This window comes from Zootoca vivipara, chromosome 3 (genome assembly GCF_965207765.1).
Source record: "Zootoca vivipara chromosome 3, rZooViv2.hap1.1, whole genome shotgun sequence".
NCBI lineage: Eukaryota > Metazoa > Chordata > Lepidosauria > Squamata > Lacertidae > Zootoca > Zootoca vivipara.
This window is the reverse complement of record NC_142586.1, coordinates 90,992,084-91,012,003: the sequence shown is the minus strand read 5'-3', so window position 1 is coordinate 91,012,003 and position 19,920 is coordinate 90,992,084. Positions and strand designations below refer to the sequence as shown.

The following is a 19,920-nucleotide window of genomic DNA, read 5'->3' as shown; positions in this document are numbered from 1 at the left end:
TGGTAACTATCATCCTACTAACAGTCTTAGATACCACATTTGGAAGCAATCAATATGGAAGCAAGTCCATATTAGGGCAAGACCTTTAAAGGACTTTGGAATTTTTATTAGAGACCAACAGAGCTACCCTAACTCTTGAAATAATCTAGTCTTATTTCACATGCTTCACTATTTCTGATCCTTTGGCACTTTCCCAATAATTTCACAAGTTTCTCTCTACAGTCCTGAGGACTAGAAAAAGGATTCTCAGGATGCTAACAAAACTTTCAAAGGTACGTCATTAGAACTGGGCACAGTAATACTTCTTGCTTATACAGCACTGTAAAAGTGTTCTTCCAAGCTGCCCCACGACTTAGTATGAAAACAAGGTAAGGTAGCTCATTATCTTGATAAGGAAGAATGCAGCTGAGGATGATTTGCCTTACTTTAGGTCACCCAGAGTGCTTCCAGGCAACACCACCAATAAAAATTTGATACTTTTATTATTTTCCTATAATTGTGCCTTACAGTTTCCAGATGAAGGACACAGTGGTTGTTTTCTCCTACCTCTACCAGCAGGCAATCCTGCTCCATCCTGCCCCCTCTCCCCTCGAAAAGCATATGGGATACAAAATAGGGTGATGAATTTGTGGTAGCTTCTCTGGACTCAGCAGCCCTCATCCTTTTCCAGTGCTCAGTGGAACTGATGGGATTTCCTCTGTAGCAAGTTGAGCCCTGCCTTAAAAAACAGTGAGTGGATCTCAGTGGTAAAGAAACTCTCGGTTCACAGACTTGAAAGGCTGGACAAATAGATCAAACCTAACTCAATAAATTTAAAATCTTCTGGTGCCAAATTTACACAGAACGCCCTTCTATCCCACATGCACAGAAAATTTCCTTTGCAGAGAATTGTGAGCATTGTGCATGTATTTTCCTACCTAGGTTCTTGCATATTTCAAAGGAAGTCCTGTCCAGCAGCATGATCTCACATGGTATGGTGTGGCTCTATTTTTATGCACACAATTTCCTACACAGAAACAATAACTGTATCAGCTAATTATCAATGTGCTTGTAATTCTTTACACTTAAAAACATTTCCATGTGGGAATTAACACACTTCACATAGACACAGTGTCAATTGCTCACATGTAAATTTGGGATTCACTTTGGTTTCCAGAGTTTGTGTGTCTGATCAGCACCAGCATACACCCAAAGTATCCTGTTCTGTAGGGGATGTCTTTTTTAAAATGTTTGCTACTAGATTTGCCATTCTGTCTGTATCAATGTCCCAAGTATTTGGACATTAACAGGGAATTCTGTGGAATTTACTTCCATCCTAGATAAATATTTTGGCTGGGTAGTAGAATTTTGCCTAGAGTGCACATACATGTTAAATGCACATACACAAACACTAAGCTATTAAGTAGTCACATCCTGCCCTTTCAAATGCTGCAGGCAGCTGATGGATTCAGTCTGAACTTTGTATATTTTGCTAGTAGCCAAAAGCAAAACAAACGCGAAAACCAGACACGTTCTCTTTGCTTGCAAATCATTGCTGGGCAGGCTGTGACAGAACGCAAAACAGAGCGACTGGAACGGGACTCAGGCACGGGTTCTTGGGGTGCAGATAAGGATCTTACAAGCGCACAACAGCGTCCCCATTTTCACCCGTGAGGCGCTGATGGAGGGCGCCCCTCAACAGACACGCGAGTCTCGCGCTGAACCTTTCCTTTTCTTTCCTTTTAGACGGAAACTCTTTCCCCGGAGGAATTTCGTAGCGTGTGAAGCTGCCCTGGATGCGCGAGGAGGAGGAGCAACCACAACCCCCGGGAAGGCGGGAGGGGTGGACTTGGGTGCCGTCGGCGTCAATGAATGAAGGCGAGAGCGTCTCCGCAAGCCGGGATGAGGCGCCCCTAGTGTTTTCTCGGCGCTGCAAGCGGCCGGCTCCGGCAGCTCCGTCCCCTCCGCAATCCGAGCCGCGTCCCCTCCTCTTCTCCGGCCTGTGACCGAGCCGGGCCCAGCTCAGGGAGGAGGAGGAGAAAAACACGGAGCAGGAGGAGGAGCAGCCGCCGCCGCCGGATGCGGCGAGGAAACAGCTCCGGCTCCCCTACACAGTGCTGCCGGCCACTCACCTGAGCGCGCAGCGGCGGGAGGAGGAGGAGCCGGCCAGGCTGCTGCCGCTGCCGCCGCGGTAATCCCGGCCCAGGGGGCGGCGGCGGGCGAAGGCGGCCGACCCAGAACCCATGGCAGGGGCTCCGGGAGCCTAGAGGCGGGCCGTCTCAGCCTCGCTCCGAGGAGCCGCGCCGCAGAGGCCTGCGAGTCCAGGGCGGGCGGCTGCGGGCTCGGCCATTCCCAGCTTGGCCCGGGCCGGCTCTGCAGCAGCGCCTCTCCCGCGCAAGATGTCCACCCGCACGCCGCTGCCCACCGTCAACGAGCGGGACACCGAGAACGTGAGTGCCGCCGCCGCCGCCAGTGCCTTGAGAGCCCTTCTTGGCCTCGGCCGGGCGGGTTTTGTGGAGGGTTTTTGAGGGGAATAGGGAGAGCAGGAGGGGGCTTGGCGGCCACGGCTTCCCCGTCTCGCGTGGGTGAGGGACCACCTTGAGCTCTCTTTTTCCTCCCCCTGCATTCCTGGGGTCACTTTAGGAACCAGGCAGGGACTGGGGGCAGCCCCTTTCCTCTCCTCCCTTGCCCAGCCAGGCCTCCGCCGGGTGGCCCCTTGCGCGCCTTTGCCTGCACTGCAGCCACGCCTCAGTGGGATGCGCTCTCTCCTCCCCATGCCACACCCGGGGGCTGCTTTCTTCTTCTCCTCATGCCTTTCCCTTCCTTCCTTTATGCAAGGCACCCCCAAGCCAGCCCAGGCAAAGTGTCTTCTTTGCATGTCTAGTTTGCAGCCAGCCTCTCTCTTGTTTTCACACAGAGTTATATCTATGTTTTCAGGTAAACTTTCCACATGGCTTCCCTCTCATTAGGGCCGGCCTCCCCTCCCTGACTATACTCTCTTCTTCCTGCCCTGCCTATTGCCAGGCTTGCATCCTTCCCTGGGCCGGGCCGGTGACCTCCAAAAGCCAGGCTGCTCTGTCAATCCATCACTCGGGGCAAGGGCAGGATCTGCCTTCACTTCCGCCTGCCCCTCGCCCCTGCTGGTGATGTCTGTGCACGAAAGCTTCTTCTGAACTTTGCTCCTTTTGTTCTTGGGGAAAGCTCTGGTCTTTCTCCCTTAGATCCTTAGTTTTTAATTTATTTTTGGTGGTGTTGTCCTAGTGGGCTTCCCTCCCGGTGGAGTGACTGTTGGGGGAGAGGCTTAAGATAGCAGCCAGAGAAATTCCTATAAAGCAGGGTGATCCTCTTCCAGGGGAAGGTTGTTATAGGAACAGTACAGAACAGGAAAATGAGAACGGAAAGCTTTGTAATGACCAGGGGTCAGTGCATGCAAGTGCCTCCAATTGCTCTCTGTTTTGTAAATACAAACATAACCCAGGATGAAAGATGCTGGGGCTTTGGGGTAGCGAAAACATGTCTGGAATGCCTATTTCACATGGTTACGGTAGTAGCAAAGGGAGACAGAAGGTTTAGACTGCAAAATCTGGCTTTATGTCTGCACGTGCTATTTCTGGTAGGCATGATTAATGGGAAGTGAACTGTGTGTGGGAGGGAAAAGACATATTTGTAGTGAAGTAATCTAACGGCCTGAATTGAAGCAGACTTTACTATGTTAATGTGAAACGGGATACAGTGTGAACAGGCCCATTGACTTTGCTGGCGCTGTTGACAATGTTCACTTTTCTAAGCAAGCAGGGTTTATCCTTTCCTGGGGACACTGTGTCAGTGTCCTAGGCACTGTTCACATACTCTGGTTTGGAGAGTTGGATTTAAGGTGAAAGTGTGTTGACAACAACATGAGGAAGGAGACAAAAGGCAGATTACGAAAATCGTGGCTTCAGAGTTCCATGGTGCTATACTAAGAAATGCTGTCCAAAGAAACTGCATTGAAACATATTATAAATCTGATTATCGTATAAATTCAAGGCGTTTTTAAATGTAAGTTAAAAAGTGTACATTTCAGTATAGTGTAAATCAGGCATCCCCAAACTTCGGCCCTCCAGATGTTTTGGACTACAATTCCCATCATCCCTGACCACTGGTCCTGTTAGCTAGGGATCATGGGAGTTGTAGGCCAAAACATCTGGAGGGCCGCAGTTTGGGGATGCCTGGTGTAAATACATCAACCCCCCCCCAATAATTCTCCCCCTAGAAGAGATGTTTGGAAGATTTTTATAGGATACAGAGCTAACAATATGTCTTTATTTCCCCCTTGTAATTAGTGTGGGAAAGTTATTGGTGCAGGAGAGACATTCACCCCAGTAAAATTTGACCTTAAATGAGCTTTTTGAAATGCATTTTTTAATGGCGCCAGAATGTTTAGCAATGCTATCAAGAATGTTAAGAGGCTCTCTAATTAATGATCTTTTTATCGCTTCTAAAAAAAAATCTTTGCCTAACACTCCTGTGAAGTGAAACTTTATTAGAATGTATAATGTATAGGATTGTTTTAGGGAAAGGTTCATTGGGAAGATACTAACCCCCCCCCCCAATCTTTTAACATTCTTTTCTAAACTCTGCAATGATCCATTGGGATTTAGGCCTTGGATGAATTTTTAAGGGAGTAAAAATGTGCTGTAGTTGCCAAGTTGCAACCAGGAAATATTGTCCTCCCTCCCATTATGCCTGTTGGAAGAAACGGGTCTGAAATTGCCCCACAGCAGGCGGATCTGTTAAGGAAACAGGCATGATCACTTGGTTGTGACTTGACAATCCTTGGGTGAGTTGAATTTGTTTTGCTTTATTATTTGCTACTCAGGCTATTCATTTTTACAGTAGATAAATATGCAGGCATAGAGTCACTCAATTTATGCAATTCCCTTATCACATTGGGTATAGAGCGGATTATAGGTCTATAGTGAGAAAGAGTGTGATTGTCTTACCCACTGCGCCCACCTTTTCTTATATTCACAGAGTGAGACAGCAGGTGGTAGAATTACTGAATAGGCCAAGCAGTTGTTCCTGAAGTACATTTTCTCTTCATTTTTACTTCTTGTCTCTTTCAACTTGGCATTCTTTTTGAGTATTACTTTTCGTTTGTGCTAGATCTTTTTGCTGATGGGTTTGGGGATATATAAGAGCAAATCAAATTGTGTGCTGGAAGAGAATATTTCCATATGCCTGTACTCACTGCAGTTTCTTCTGCAAGGAAGAATGAAGGACAATTGTTTCTCTAGCCACAATGCTCTTAAATGGAACCCCTTCCAGAGGCAAAAATCGGTGTAAGTTCAAAAGAGGTGCTGTTTGTATTTAGGATGAATATACCGTAATATTTTGGATTTTCAATCAAGCCTGTAATCGGAATAGGTTTTTTGCTTTGACACGGCATGTTTTGACATAATGTACTTGAGAAATTGAATTTTATTGCTTCAAAGTTTGAGCTGATAGTTTACATGCGTAACAGTACTTTACAGTAACATCAGGTTTTGTTTGTTTGTTTTGATAATAACAGCTGTAGAACATTCATTTGGCATGAAAGCTTTAGGTCACTAATCAAATACTACTTCAATGCCTACAAATTGCTACTTCTGGTACTGCTGGCACATATATGTTGTAAGAACTTTTGCCAAATCATATCCTTACTTGTGATCCTCAAATACTATTTTGCTTTCCCAATATTCTTTCCCTAAGGCAACCTAGGATACCAACTACCGGTACTTTCTCCCTCTTTTCAATATCCTCTCCACAAGGCCTGGTTCTTTATTTATAGTTCCTACAAGTTACCATAATGCAGTTAAGTATAACTACTCAAGAAAGCCATTTTAAATTGGCTATAGGATTCCAAAGAAACTTCAATTGAACAAGCCTAAACATCTCTGTGCTTTGATTTGCTTTATAAAACTACTTCCACAGACTGGGCCTGCTCTTAAGCTACTGGAGCTATGTGGCAGGAAATCACATTGGGTGAACTATTAATGTGTTTCTTGCAGCAGTGCTGCCTGCCTCCAGGTAAAGCAATAGTGGCATAGGGAACAATCACTTTGCAATCCATCTCATGTAATTTCCTGTATACAGACATGACTAGAGCAGCACAGATGGAGCCACAGGGAAGCAGCTGCCTCACTGTTTTGGTAATGTTAGAATGAGCCCCAGCAGATACACTTCTGGATTTTGTTGAAATAAGGTTTTTCCAGGCTTCAGAGCAACCAAGACATTGACAGATAGATGTACAGATTATTATCAAGGGCACCCTTGAGGGCAAAGGTTGGCATTCTGATATGTTATAGAACAGACAGTGGCATTCGGTGGTGAATATCTTCTCTGACGATGTTTGCAATCTTGATTTAATTGATCCTCCTCCTTCTCTAATTAACACAGGATAACTATATATGCTAGTTTACCCAATTGCTGCTCCATGATAACCAAAGTGGCAAGTACTGGCAAGGCACAGTGGTTGAAGATGTTTAATGAACTGGAGATTGTAGTAGGATTTGGGCAAGGAATAATAACCACTAGAAATAGTGGCTGTTTATGCCAGTGATAAAATAATTAACTTTGTCAGATGACATGGTTGGGGCTAAATAGGTTTGAATGTGTTCTGGGTTCTCCCATTGGAGGTACAGGTATGATGGGGGATAAGCACTGAGGAGACACACACAGAGGAAGGCAACTTCAGAAAGGACTGGAGGAAGGCAGTGTAACAATGCCTGGTCACATTGCACCGAGTTTGTGTCCCAGTGGAACGAACCACTGAAGTGTTTTAAGTGGGATAGCTCAGTCAGTAGAGCATGAGACTTACTCTTAGGGTCATGGCTTCGATCCCCATGTTGGGCAAAAAGATTCCTACATTGCAGGGGGTGGGACTAGATGACCCTTGTGGTCCCTTCCAATTCTATGAGTGCTACATTAGGGCAGTGGACTCACTATACAAAAGGAGTTGCTTTGCCCCAGCTGGTGCAGAAAGGAGTTTGTTCCAAGACAGCTGTAAAGATCAGAAATGTCATTAATGATGGGCAGGGGGGTGTTAAAGCAGAAGTGGGACCTCTTGTCCTTTCAAACCTGTTATACACAGTTTTATGCCAAATTTTCTGAATTTCTTCAAATTGCGGAATAGAACATTATTCCTCTAGAAACTCCTTCGTCATATTTTGTTAAATTGTTTCATGGTCAGGAGACTGTACATGTAATTTATATATAGCATGTAAATTTTGATTTAAAGTCTTACTGTAAGCAAGGTTAATTGTCAGGGACTAGCAGGGCTCTGAAGAGTGTCGGGCAGAGGACCAGGGGAGTGACTCAGGGGAGAGGACCAGCGATTTATGGGGTTTGACGTTGCCTGCAAGGCAGGAGCCAGAGCAGGGGGGGGGGGAGTCTGGGTAGTCCAAGACAGAGGAAGGCACACAGGATATGGTAGAAGAAGAAAAAGCGGCTGCTCAGATGACAGATGGGTTTCCTAAAACCCCTCTGCCGCCTAAAACCAAGAGAAGCTTGAAGCAAGAAGAACAGCTACAACTTCTGTACAGGAGAAGTCTCAGATTGTTGGTGTGCAACCCATCAGAGGAAGGTATATAACCAGGCCAGGCGGAGGGGGGCTCACTTTTGCTGCGGGGGCAGTCGCCTAGTGGCTAGAGCAGGCATAGGCAAACTCGGCCGCCAGATGTTTTGGAACTACAACTCCCATCATCCCTAGCTAACAGGACCAGTGGTCAGGGATGATGGGAGTTGTAGTCCCAAAATTTCTGGAGGACTGAGTTTGCCTATGCCTGGACTAGAGGCATGTGTGCATCTGGAGCACTGCAGGAGTTGCTGTAAGTGCTTCTTTTGTAAATAAAGACTTAACAATCAGACACATGCTTTCCTTAGCCGGGGTGGGCCAGGGCATTGACATACAGTGGTACCTCTGGTTAAGAACTTAATTCGTTCCGGATGTTGTTTGTCTCTATACTAGGATATTATTTCATGGTAGCTTAAAAAAACTCATATTTTTTCTGCTATAGACATGATGTACGTGGGAGCAGTTTAGACTGAAAAACAAATCTGCGCATCTCAATGACATCATATAAGACAGTTGGTAAAGGAGTTAGCTGTCAAAACAGGTAGGGATAGTAAACAAATCTCTTTTTTGAGGAAAGGACAAAGGTTTAATATTGGGTATGGTTAAAATGTAGAATAAAAGTTGGTTGGCTATATTTATAAAGTTAATAATATCTAACTTTGCTCCTGTGTAAGAAATAATGGATCAGATATGAAAAGAGGAGTTGTGGGAAACAATTCTTGTTAAATATTTTCTTTCACGGCCTTGAGGAACATATGGCCTAGTTTTTAAGCATTCCAGGTTCAAAGTAGAACTGCTGTTTGCCAATAGATAGAGTGGTTTGGTGATGGGTGATAGCATTTCCCCCCTGGATATCCAAATGAATTGATCCGGACTAAATTGCTCTGAAACAACTGTTAGATGGCTTGGGGCCAGGAATCCTGCTCCTTTCTGCAGTGAAGAAGTTGTTTTTACACAATAAAATACTTGTGATAAAAGCTTATCTGAATAAAGCTTGTGATTGTTGGGAAACCTCATCTGGTAAGGTTTTTTGTCTTGAAATTTTGAATTTGAGTGAAGACTAAGAGTAATCTCCTAATTTCTGTGCTACCTTTTATTCCTCATTTAATTCCGGAAACTCCATATTTGAAGAAATATCTGACAGTGAGTTCAGTTGTGTCTACACAACTGGACATCTGTGTTGGGTATTGAGGTCACTTTGTGATGGATACAACATTTGGTGTTGGCATCTGTCTGTCTCTGGAGACAATAGATGAGTATGCCTTTGCAGGTGAAGTCAAACTGTTGGAAGGTTACAACGCCTGCTGTGGCTGTAGAGACCACAGAGATACATGTTTAGTTGCAGCTGGGGCAGATGCACCATGACATTTCTTCCTCTCTGTGCTTCTCCCAGCAGTCATTCCTCCTCTGGTCACTGCTATGGACTGCATGACCTGACTGGCTGTCTCCAGGCACCGCAGTTGTCTTCAAGAGATTCCCACATGGTGGGGTTGGCGTTGCCAGCCTTCATGCCACGATTGCAGGTATCTTTGTAACGCAGAGAGTTGGTCTGCCAGCAGGCTTAGTTCCTGAAGCCAGCTCCCTGTAAAGCACATCCTTGGGGATCCTGCCAGCTTTTATTCTTTGGCCATGACCAAGCCAGCATAGATGTTGCTGAGACAGGAGTGCAGATATGCTGGGAATGTGGGCTTGGAAGAGCATACCTTTGTTTGAGACTCTGTCCTGCCATGTGATGCCCAAAATCTTCCTGAGGCAGCACAATGTGGAAGGCATTGAGGCGTCGCTTCTGGCGTTTGTAAGTTGCCCACAACTCACTTCCACAGATAGCTTACTCAGCATGCAAGCCTGGTAGACCTTCTTGGTATTGGTACTAGATGTTAGCATCACATTCTCCCATACCCTTTTGGAGCGACATTGAGAAATACATACGGTATATAGTTTGTTGCAGATGAGAGGAGTGGGGGGCAGGTTTCATTCTGTTCATTTGAAGGCTGAACTTTAACCATAGAGTTGTGGCCCATTTTCACACATATTTTGTGTGACTTCATTGGATCCTGTGAATGTGAAAAAGTTCGCTTGAGAATGGGAGAAATTGTGGCATTTTTGTTAAACTTCTACAGTGATGGATGGCTTCAGGATATGTTAAGTTAAAAATATTAGTGTGTAATGAGATTTCTCATTTTTATTTAAACTCATTTCCCCCCTTATGAGATTAGCTGCTGTTTTGCTGGAAAGAAATTAAAATGCTTTAAAATGCTATAAACCTACCTTCTGGAAGTAAGCATTCCTTCTTTAATTTGTCTTCTGACATAACTGAGGTTTGGGAAGGTATATGCCAATCCTGTATTTATCCGACAAATTACATATAATTTAAACTGCTAATGGTTTCAGCTCGCTACTCACTTGAGTGTGCCATTTATCTAAACATATATACATTTCATTATCTGAGTGAGGCTGAATTAGGCTGTCAAGACATACTGGACACTGATATCCTCAAAGGCATATGGAAGAGTTTCTGTGTTGTGGAAAATATTTATCATAAAAAATCATGCTGGCCTTTAAAAATAGCTTTCATGGTGGCTTACAAAATTTTAGAAAGAAACAAAATACAAGAAACGGGAAGGAACACCATCATAAAACAAAATGTAAAATCTTAGGAGGATATAAAGGTCTTTGCCTGGCACTCGGTAGATAGTATCATGGGTGCCAGGCAAGCTTCTAGTTCCAAAAATGGAGTGTCATAGCCAAAATTCTATCCCAAATTGCCACATGCCTCAGCTCATAGCAGCATACCCAGAGGAGAACTTTGGCAGCTGATCTCAGTGAATGAGCAGGTAAAGGTAGTGATAGGAATTCCTTTGATTCTAGGTTGTGACAGAAATGGTCCTGAGTGCTCAAGGTGGAAGAGAAGAAGAATGGAACTGCGTGCTCAAGATACATGCTTGTATAAAGCCAATATTTTCTGTGGCTCATGGAAAGGAGAAAGCAGGAGAAATTGTGCTGTTGGTTCTTTGCCTATAACTCATACCTCCCTCTTGCTTGTGGCCTTGCAGAATCCAGTAGTCCAGTCAGAGCCTATAATTGCTGGCCTTCTCTTCTTTGTTGTGCTATATTTCTGGGTATCAGCCTCTACTATATTCAGTGGTGAAGTTTCTGTGCTCTGCATGGATGCCCATATTGGATGCTATGCAGGTCCTACGAATGCATTCATATTTCTCTTTTTGCTTTTATAAAACTTTGGTGGGTGGGGAGTTCAAATTCTGAAAAGCTTTAAATAAGAGCTCAGAATAAATAAATGGAACATTAAATGAAAAAATCATTTCATTGCGTTCAGAATGTGCTTTTTCTTGTTGGATCTTGAATTTCCTTGGTACAACATGAGAACAACTCTTTATACAGCACACAAAATAAACAGATAGATAGCACTTTAATACTTGTCTTATGCTTAGCATAATCACACTGATTTCCTGATTTCATTCCTTCGGGTATCAATATTGATTATACATTTTGTTAAATAAAATAAACTAGCATATGCTGTTTGCTTTTAGCTGCATCTAAGCAACTTACCTCTCCATCAAGAATTGATGTAACTTTGTGTCTAAGAGTTTGAGATGAAATCGCTATTATCGCTATTATCTTTGTATCAGCTTCCTATCTGCAATATGTAGGAATATTATTGCTGGCTTGTCTTAAAGAAATATGTTGTAAAGTATGCTCAGTCCTGAGCTACATGCCATGGGGGTGTATGGGAACTACCAAATGACATCCCTCCTCTCTCAGTGTATAGTATGGGGGTGTGTTTGTGTTTGTAGAAATGTGACAGTGACATCATGTTAGTGTTTTACAGGTCTGCTTAATTGGCTGCCACTTGTAGGGGCAGGGAAAACATGAATGTGATGTCATCTCACACTTTTTCCATCTACACATTATGGGGGAGACATGAATCCGTTCTCTTTAAGACATTTATGTGCAAGCACCAAACCAGGAGATTCCTGAAATATCCCCCCCCCCCTCGGAAATCTGCAGTGAAACTGGGTTGTCTCTTGTTATCTTCATGCTTTCTGGTTGGAAGTAGCAGGTAATGGTTGAATTGTGAAGCTGGATTAAATCTTTTTGTAATTCAACAGATATTACTAGGATATTTTGGGTATCCTTTTCTCACGTTAAATCTACTTCATTGAGAGCAGATAGAGCCTTCTCTAGTGAGATATTTCTGATAATGAAATTGCTGTAACACGAGTGTGTAGCTGCAGAGCAGCATTTTTTGTCCATTGGGAGATAAGACTGCTTCCTTCGTATTGGTCTCCTGCAATGTCTTTTTATTGTTTATATGTAGGAGGGGTGAATGTAATTTCAGATTTTACAATCTTTCCAGGCACAATAACTACCTGGAGGTCATTTCTGATAAGGCTGGAAAATTAAGAAATCATTTTATAAAATTGACTTTTTTCATGGTTTATGAACAAAGCAGTATTGAATTGTTGAAAGTGAAACAAAATGCTTTTGCGTTGTGCATTAGAATATGTTAGAACAATTGCTACTATTCTGTAGGTATGAGGCAGGCTATATTGCTATCATCTGCATAGGAAGTTGGTTAGGAATATTGGGAGTTAGAAATATGCCTAGAAATACCTTCAGTGAGAGAGTAGGAAATAAATTGCTTTGTTGTGTTAGTTTTGGTATATGATGAGTACACAACCACAACCACTTGGAAGTTACATACTGATGAATGCTGGAGTTGCAAACAACCTTAACTGGAAGAAAGCTGGGTCTGATTGTTGCTGTACCAGGCTGTCTTCTTATCTGACTTTTTCTGCCTCAAGGATGACTCGCTCTATAAGGCAGAAGGAACTTGGGAAACTTGGCATGTGGCCTGAGATGGCAGTGGTCCTTCTCAGTTAACACCCAGCAGAGCACCATGCTGTGTTTCCCAGATATTCAACGGAGTGGGGAGTTTGTGTTTGCTACTTTCTCCCACTTCTTCTCTTGGCAGCTGAAGGCAGCCCTGTTTAGGGAAGTTTTTAATGTTTGAAATTTTATTCTGTTTTTAATGTTCTGTTGAAAGCCACCCAGAGTAGCTGGGGAAACCCAACCAGATGGGTGGGGTAGAATTATTATTATTATTATTAGCCAGGAACCACAGAAGGATGCTCTGTTAACTGGAATTAGTCTGTAAGGCAGACATTGGTCATGCTCGTTTGTGGCTTAGGTCCAAGCTATCTGAAAGACCATATTCCCTCATATAAACCAGCTTCGGTTCTGAGATTCAGGAGAGGCCCTTCTCTCAATCCTGCCATCCTCACAGACATGCTTGATAGGGACACAGGAGAGTTATATTGGTTGGGCATAATTATATGAAAATTGAATGTGTGAGAATTATCTACGTATCTTCATAAACCTACAATGATAACTATTGCTTTGGAATTTATTTTTTATTATGAAGAAAGAAGTCTCTCTGTTCCTTTGATGTGCAGTGTAGAGAAGCAGTAGGAACAAGTTCACATTGCTAATGAATCAAATAACTTTCCTCCCTCCTTTCAAGTGTTATCATTCCGCAGCTTCTATAAAACTGTGTTCTGACCCAGATGCTATGATTTATTGGGCCTTCTTTTTCTTAAATTTAACTATTCCTGGACTGATGTCTCTTTATGAAAGACTGGAAAGAGGAGGTGAACCAGGCTGCAGAGAATTCTGGCTAGAGTATAGAGTATAGGGTTGCTATCCTACCTACAAACTTCCCTTGCTCCTGGATTGCAGCTAAGAATATCTACTACTACACCCATGGCATTGGTGTTGGCTCAAAACTGCTAATAGGAACTGGTCAGCAAAAACCGGGAAAACCACATAGCAGCCACCCTCAGACATAAAGTTGAAAAAGTACACGGGGAAGACAAGTAGAGCAACAGAGTGCTTGCTCTGGCAGCACGTGTACTGAAAGTGGAACAATACAGAGATTAGCACAATTAGAGCAGCAGAAACTCGCCTATGGGGGAGGGAGTCCCCATGATGTTGGACTCTTGATTCCCACCAACCCCAGCCAGAACAGCCAGTGTTCAGAGGTGATGACAGTTGTAATCCAACAACATCCAGAGGGCTACAAGTCCTCCGAGCAATGCTGATGCAGGAAGCTCATCCACTTAGCACCCAGTTGTGTGTTGTGGTATCCATTGTCTCTTGGAGGGCTTGCTAGGTGTGGAAGTCAAGGGCCCAGAGGGGAAAGAAAGAAGAAAAGACCTAGAAAATTTGCCTCTTAAAGTCTCCTGAACATGAACACCCCCCTTCTCTTATTGTCAGTTGAGCTGCCTGCTGTATCCATCACGGGAAATATGTATTAGAAACTAGCACTAAGATCTCTGCAGATTCTTTGACTTACGTTTTCTTCCCTCACATGGGGCAGTGCATCAGCAATCCCTGGCATGTATCCCTGCTATGAACAGACCCTTTGAAAATGAATTGATCTAAGAAGATCCTAAGGAAACTGAGCAAGAGATGCCTGCGATGGTGGGAGTGGTAGAGGCCTTTGACAAGCAGCTTCACTTGATTGTTTCATGGGAAGAAGCTTGTGTAATCCAAGTGTGTGACTGGATCTTAATTAACAAAGACTGCTGTGTCTCCCCAGGTTTTCAGCTGGCAGAGAACAGAAGGACTCTGGCTACTTCCTGGCTGCTTTTTAGCTTCTTGTTTGGACAAGAAGGATGGGTCCTTAGGAAAGCACCCACCACCATTTTCCCCCCATTTAGTATCCATCTCATGAAAATGTACCTTTCTGTAGAGGAAGATTGTGCACATTCTATCGATCTAAAGGGGATAAGTCAGAGAGATTTTGGATGCAAGATGATGGTAGGCCAGGCAACAATGAAATCCCAGAACCAGTACTTCTATGACCAGTGGGAAGAAAGGCAGGTTCATTTGCCTGTAAAGTTAAAAAAAAGTTCTTGGACCTTATGGCTATGAAGAAGTGTAGGACCACCTACAAGTTTTATACTGTTTTACAACCTAATGTACTGTGTCCATACCTTTTTTTAGTTTTTGGAGTTTTTTCACACACCGCCATTGTATTGGATGTTGTGTTGTAATAGTGTTTGCTTTCTTGGGAGGATAATATCTAGAAAGGCAGCTTATAATGCTTGAAATAAAACAAAAATAAAAACCTCAGAGCTAACAGGTGTTTTGCTATTTTGCAGTACAAATCAGTGGTATCCTTGGGATTTGGTGGATCTGAAAAGGTACCCAGCTGACCAAACTGGTCTGTCTATCTTTATTGACTTGCCACACTCTTTGACAGATTTTTTCAAAATTTTATTTATTTATTTATTTATTTATTTATTTATTTATTTATTTCTGGCAGGGTTGTTTGCCTGTATTATTTAACTTATTGGTATCATTTACCAGTTAGAATATTGCTGATAACCTATTTCTTTGTTTCCTCTGTATGTCTGTCTGCCAGTGACTAAAAATAGCCCTGGCTCCAATTACTTAAAGACAGTTGTTGAATCTAAGACTTTTTCTTTTCTTTTCTTAGATCATGTGCCATTACGCTATTGTTAATCTTGGGGCCATTTTTACTTAGATCATAACATGAACCCCATGATCAACATTTTTAAGGATGCTTCTACCAAATCATTTCTACATATTTTCTACTATATATTTAAAGTTTTGTATTGTAGAGATTGCAATTTCTGGTGAATAGATTAATAAGAGCTTTGCTCCAGACTACTGGATACTATTGATGGTATACTAAGTGCAACAGACTCAACTAATCAATGCATATGGGCAGTTACCTATGGAGTGAACGTTTTAAAAATCTGCTGTACATAAGAGGTAGAGGATTTAATGCAAGTGAATGTGTCCTTGATTTGACAGTGAAGGAGCAAAGAGCCAACTTCACTAGTCTACTCTAATTCAACTCTTTACAACTTAATAAGCAAATACTCATCAAAAACTACAGTAGAACCCCTTGCCCTTCAAAACCTATGTTTCTGTTGAATATGTGTTTTCAGAATGGCTTCCCCAAGATGAAATGTTGTTGCTCTGGCTTATTGAGAGCCTGAGACATATTTCAGCTTCTTTTTGGTTTTGGTTTTTACTTGCAAGTTTCTAGTATAATCAGAGTTGGCCTAATAAGTTTTTCTGCCTGGGGTGGAGCAGCAAATGGCATTCCTCAACCGATGTCAAGGTACATAGTACCCAAAGTCAAGTTTATTTGGCACCTGAGAGAGAAAACCACACAAGTGCTGTTTCTCTGTCGTAGTAAAATGATCTAATACATACAATAGGCGGCAATTTTCATGACTCTTCCTGATGGTAGTAGGACTGGCCCTAATTATTATTCACAGGAATGTATCTTAACAAAGTACTGTAGGCAGCTGTATTTTCTGGACAGACAACCATGCACAAACATGCCTGTTCTAAAGACATTGTCATCATGATAATCTGAGTTGTTGCTACAGCAGCAGTTCACTGTGTGATGAAGCACTTGACTGCTAAAATAACTTTCCCCATCTCGTACCTACCTATGCAGTATTTTGGGTCATTAGTGCTGTGTGAGCAGTAGTCATTTTTACTTATTTATTTCACAATATTTATATACCTCAAAGTGGTTTACAAAAAGAGCAAACAATGAAATTATCAGTAAAAAAAAACCACACTTAAAAATCAGTATTGGAAACATTTTTTAAAAAATCTATAATCAACAGGAAGCTTAACAGAATAAAACATATAAAAGCTTGGATAGGCTTCCCTAAACATAAATGTTTTTACCAGGCACAAAAGACACTGTGGTCACCTACCAAAGCTGTACTATGGCACAGAAGCTGGTGGAGAAACTTGCATGTTTTATTAAAGGCCTTGGGGGGGGCATGGAACCCCCATGGCACAATCCTGCATGTATGTAGGATTATAGTAGTGGTACAGCTGATCACCATACAGTACTTGCATTCTGCTACTTACATACAAAGCACTAAGTAGCTACAGACCAGGTTACTTGACAAACTGTGTTTCTCTTCACTACCCAGTAAGACCACTATAATCAGCTAATGGAGCCCAAGTCAGTTTTGCCATGGTCTGATGGTTATCTCCATGGAGTCAGGCTTTTTCACTGGTGGCACCAGTGTTGTGGAATGCCCTCCTTTCTGAAATACAAGATGGCCCATCGGTGTTTGCCTTCTAGTGGCTCCTGAAGACACACTCATTTAGCCAAGTATTCCCCCCTCAACCACACTTTGGGTTTTTTGTTTTGTTTTGTAAACTTTGGTTAATTCAGTGGAATTGACTGAAAACAAAACTGAAAACAAATAAGCATCTGATTTCCTTAATAAATATCTTATTACAGAAGTGAATAATTTTACCTTCTCCTGTAACCTGTGGCAGACTATCTTGCTTGATAAAGCCATCTGGAAATAGTTACTCATACAAACACTTTTCTGTACTGCCCCTACTTGGTGGTTTTGTGATACATTATAGCTTGGATTGAATAGGCTGGCCTATCGTGGGCTGGTTGATTGCCAACAATGGGTTGGGGTAAATATTGGTTCTCTCCACTATTATGCCAAAGCTGTATTATAGAATCAATTATGTTTAATACTGACAGTGTTAAGTTATACTAGCAGCTATTTTCACATTCGTTTGGGAGAAGGATACTCTGTCCTACTGGTAAGAACTATCCCCCACTGTTTCTAATTAAGTGAAACGTAAGCTATGGATCTTTCAGGATAGGATTTCTATGATCAAATGTGAAGGCTGCCTATTTAGTACTAGCATTTTCTTGATCATGCCTAATTGTTTTTAATGTAGTCATAATTTACTTACATACCACATTTCCCCCGATTTGTGCTCAAAAGTGATTTACAAAAAAATAAAGCTAACAATAATACAGTATCCATAATACATAATTAAAATTATATCACTACAACACTAAACATTTAATAATTAACAATTCATTTAAAATACTGTATATCAAATAAAATTAAGTATGCACAAAGCTTACAAAAAGGCTAGTTTATAACTACGAATACTCCTAGAACTAATTGCAGTAAGTAGTACAGTAACTAGTAATTCCCCCCTTTTACATCTAGACTGAAAAGACACTTTCACAGTTGTTCTGTCAGCAGCTTCCTTATGAAGACTCCTGAAGCAGGAGGAAGCAACTGATGGCAGACATAATCACCCTCTCCCTGCTGCATAAAGTACATATTTATACACTGATATGAGATGAGCCTAGGGCTTGCCGATCAGAAGGTCAGCGGTTCGGATCCCCGTGACGGGGTGAGCTCCCATTGCTCGGTCCCAGCTCCTGCCCACCTAGCAGTTTGAAAGCACGTCAATGTGCAAGTAGATAAATAGGTACCGCTCCGGCAGGAAGGTAAACAGAGTTTCCGTGCGCTACTCTGGTTCGCCAGAAGAGACTTAGTCATGCTGGCCACATGACCTGGAAGCTGTCTGTGGACAAACGCCGGTTCCCTCGGCCTAGAGAGCGAGATGAGCGTGCAACCCCAGAGTCCGCGACTGGACCTAATGGTCAGGGGTACCTTTACCTTTTTATGGGATGCATTGCCATCCTCTCCTTTGTCTAGGAGAGAGAACAACAATGGGTTTTGTTTTTAAGAGTGAATTGCATCATTAACTTTATGGCATTCAAGTCTCCTGTTCCATTTTAGAAAGATTTATGCTTATCAGGTAAGCTTGAGTTGTCATATTTTTCCCTTGTGCCATTGTTTTGAATTGAAATTCTACCCTTCAGGTTGAATAGATTCCTTGCTTTATAGTGCATAAAATCATAGGAAGGATCAGTAAATAACTAGATTCCTGTTTTTAGGCCAGGCATCCCCAAACTGCGGCCCTCCAGATGTTTTGGCCTACAACTCCCATGATCCCTAGCTAGCAGGACCAGTGGTCAGGGAAGATGGGAATTGTAGTCCAAAACATCTGGAGGGCCAAAGTTTGGGGATGCCTGTTTTAGGCTGACCACCTGCAGTTGTAGGTCTAACACAGACCTTTCCTTGTGGCAGCCTGTCACTTTAAGATCACCCAGTCTCTATCTAGACCGCCATCATCTGCAAGTGGGCAAGTCATAACTCCCTTCAGGCTCTGTTTAATACACAAACTGCAGAATAGGTTAAGTTGTGACAGAGATGACAAATCCACATAGCCCATCTACCACTTTCCAAAAGGTGTCAAGCCCTGTCCCTAACTTGCCTTGTGAGTGGCTAACTATGCAGTACTCAAATCAATGTCCATATGGGTCAATGGTTGAAAATGGACTGTTGCCTATTTTTCAGTCTCCCTCTTCTTCCAGCTGACTGTCAATGTTTATCCACTACACAGGAGATGACTCAAAGCCTGTTTGTAAGTAGCTGCTATAAGATAGACTTGAACTACTAAACCCTTTACTTTCTTGAACTCTTTACTGAAACACATTCTGCCTCTTTCCATTTGTCCTCTTGCTTTTTATTCTTAATAAACTTCATAAAACTGGCTGTTTGGGACTTGTCTGCATTTCTGCCAGACTGAAAGAGATTTTCCCTTTACATGCCTAGACCATTTAGTCCATTCCACTTGCAATATAAGTGGGGTTTGATGGAGAAAAGCAAGCTAACTTTGGCTACTGCAAAGTCCAAATAAGCTGAATGCTCCCTTTGTTAACCCTCATAAGTGTTTGCCTTTTACCTGCTGGTCTCCCTTCCATTTGGAGTAGAGGGAATATGGTGGCAGCCTATCTGAGGTTCCCTTGCATGGTTGACCTACCTAGACAGGCAGTTGTGGAAGGAACAAAGTAAAAGGTCCCCCTTCCATTACAGTAGGCAGTGTAATTTCAGCTGCTTTTTTATCCTTTCATTGTGAAGAGCAAGTATACATGGTCTGTTTTGACTTGCATCATAAAAAAGTTATATGGAAACAACATGTTGTGCATATTTGTTTACAAAGACGGAAATCTGTTATATTGTGTCAAAACTGAAGTGCATCAGATTAAAACCAGGGTCAAAGTTAGGATGTGAATTCAAATGCAAGATTTTAGTGTATTGATATAAATCTTAATTGTGCAGCAAGGGTATCTTGTCATAACCCAAGTTCAAACACACATGTGCTTTTCTGGTTTCTCCTATTTTAATTGCATCATAAAACATGCAACATGATCCACATAAAGCTAAAATGTTCTGAAGTAGTCGCAGTTATTGTAGAAGTGTTCATCAATTATTTAAGTCCATTAAAATCCGGAAGCTTAGATTGTCCTGTGTTCTGATGGGAAAGCCTATTGTATATAGCCGGTCCATTGTATCAATTTCCTATGGCTTGCGGGAGAGGACAATGTGATGAGGGCATCACAGTCTGATTCATTGGGTTGCAGGTGC

At 42.4% G+C, this 19,920-nt stretch overlaps 1 protein-coding gene across 12 annotated transcripts in view; it reads left to right on the top strand.

Annotated features, from left to right (window-relative positions):
• Positions 1 to 1,830: 1,830 nt before the first annotated feature.
• Positions 1,831 to 19,920, top strand: part of MARK1 (microtubule affinity regulating kinase 1) — a 71,745-nt gene continuing 53,655 nt past the window's right edge. For 2 of the 12 annotated variants that reach the window (XM_088666670.1, XM_035111375.3), the window contains exon 1: positions 1,831 to 2,429. In XM_088666670.1, coding sequence (XP_088522796.1) covers positions 2,379 to 2,429 — 51 coding nt within the window. In that variant the 5' untranslated portion in view covers positions 1,831 to 2,378. Of the gene's footprint in view, positions 2,430 to 5,167; positions 5,301 to 8,966; positions 9,097 to 10,441; positions 10,518 to 19,920 lie in introns of those variants that run through there. The other 10 variants (XM_088666676.1, XM_088666674.1, XM_088666668.1 and 7 more) reach the window with 9 other exon arrangements.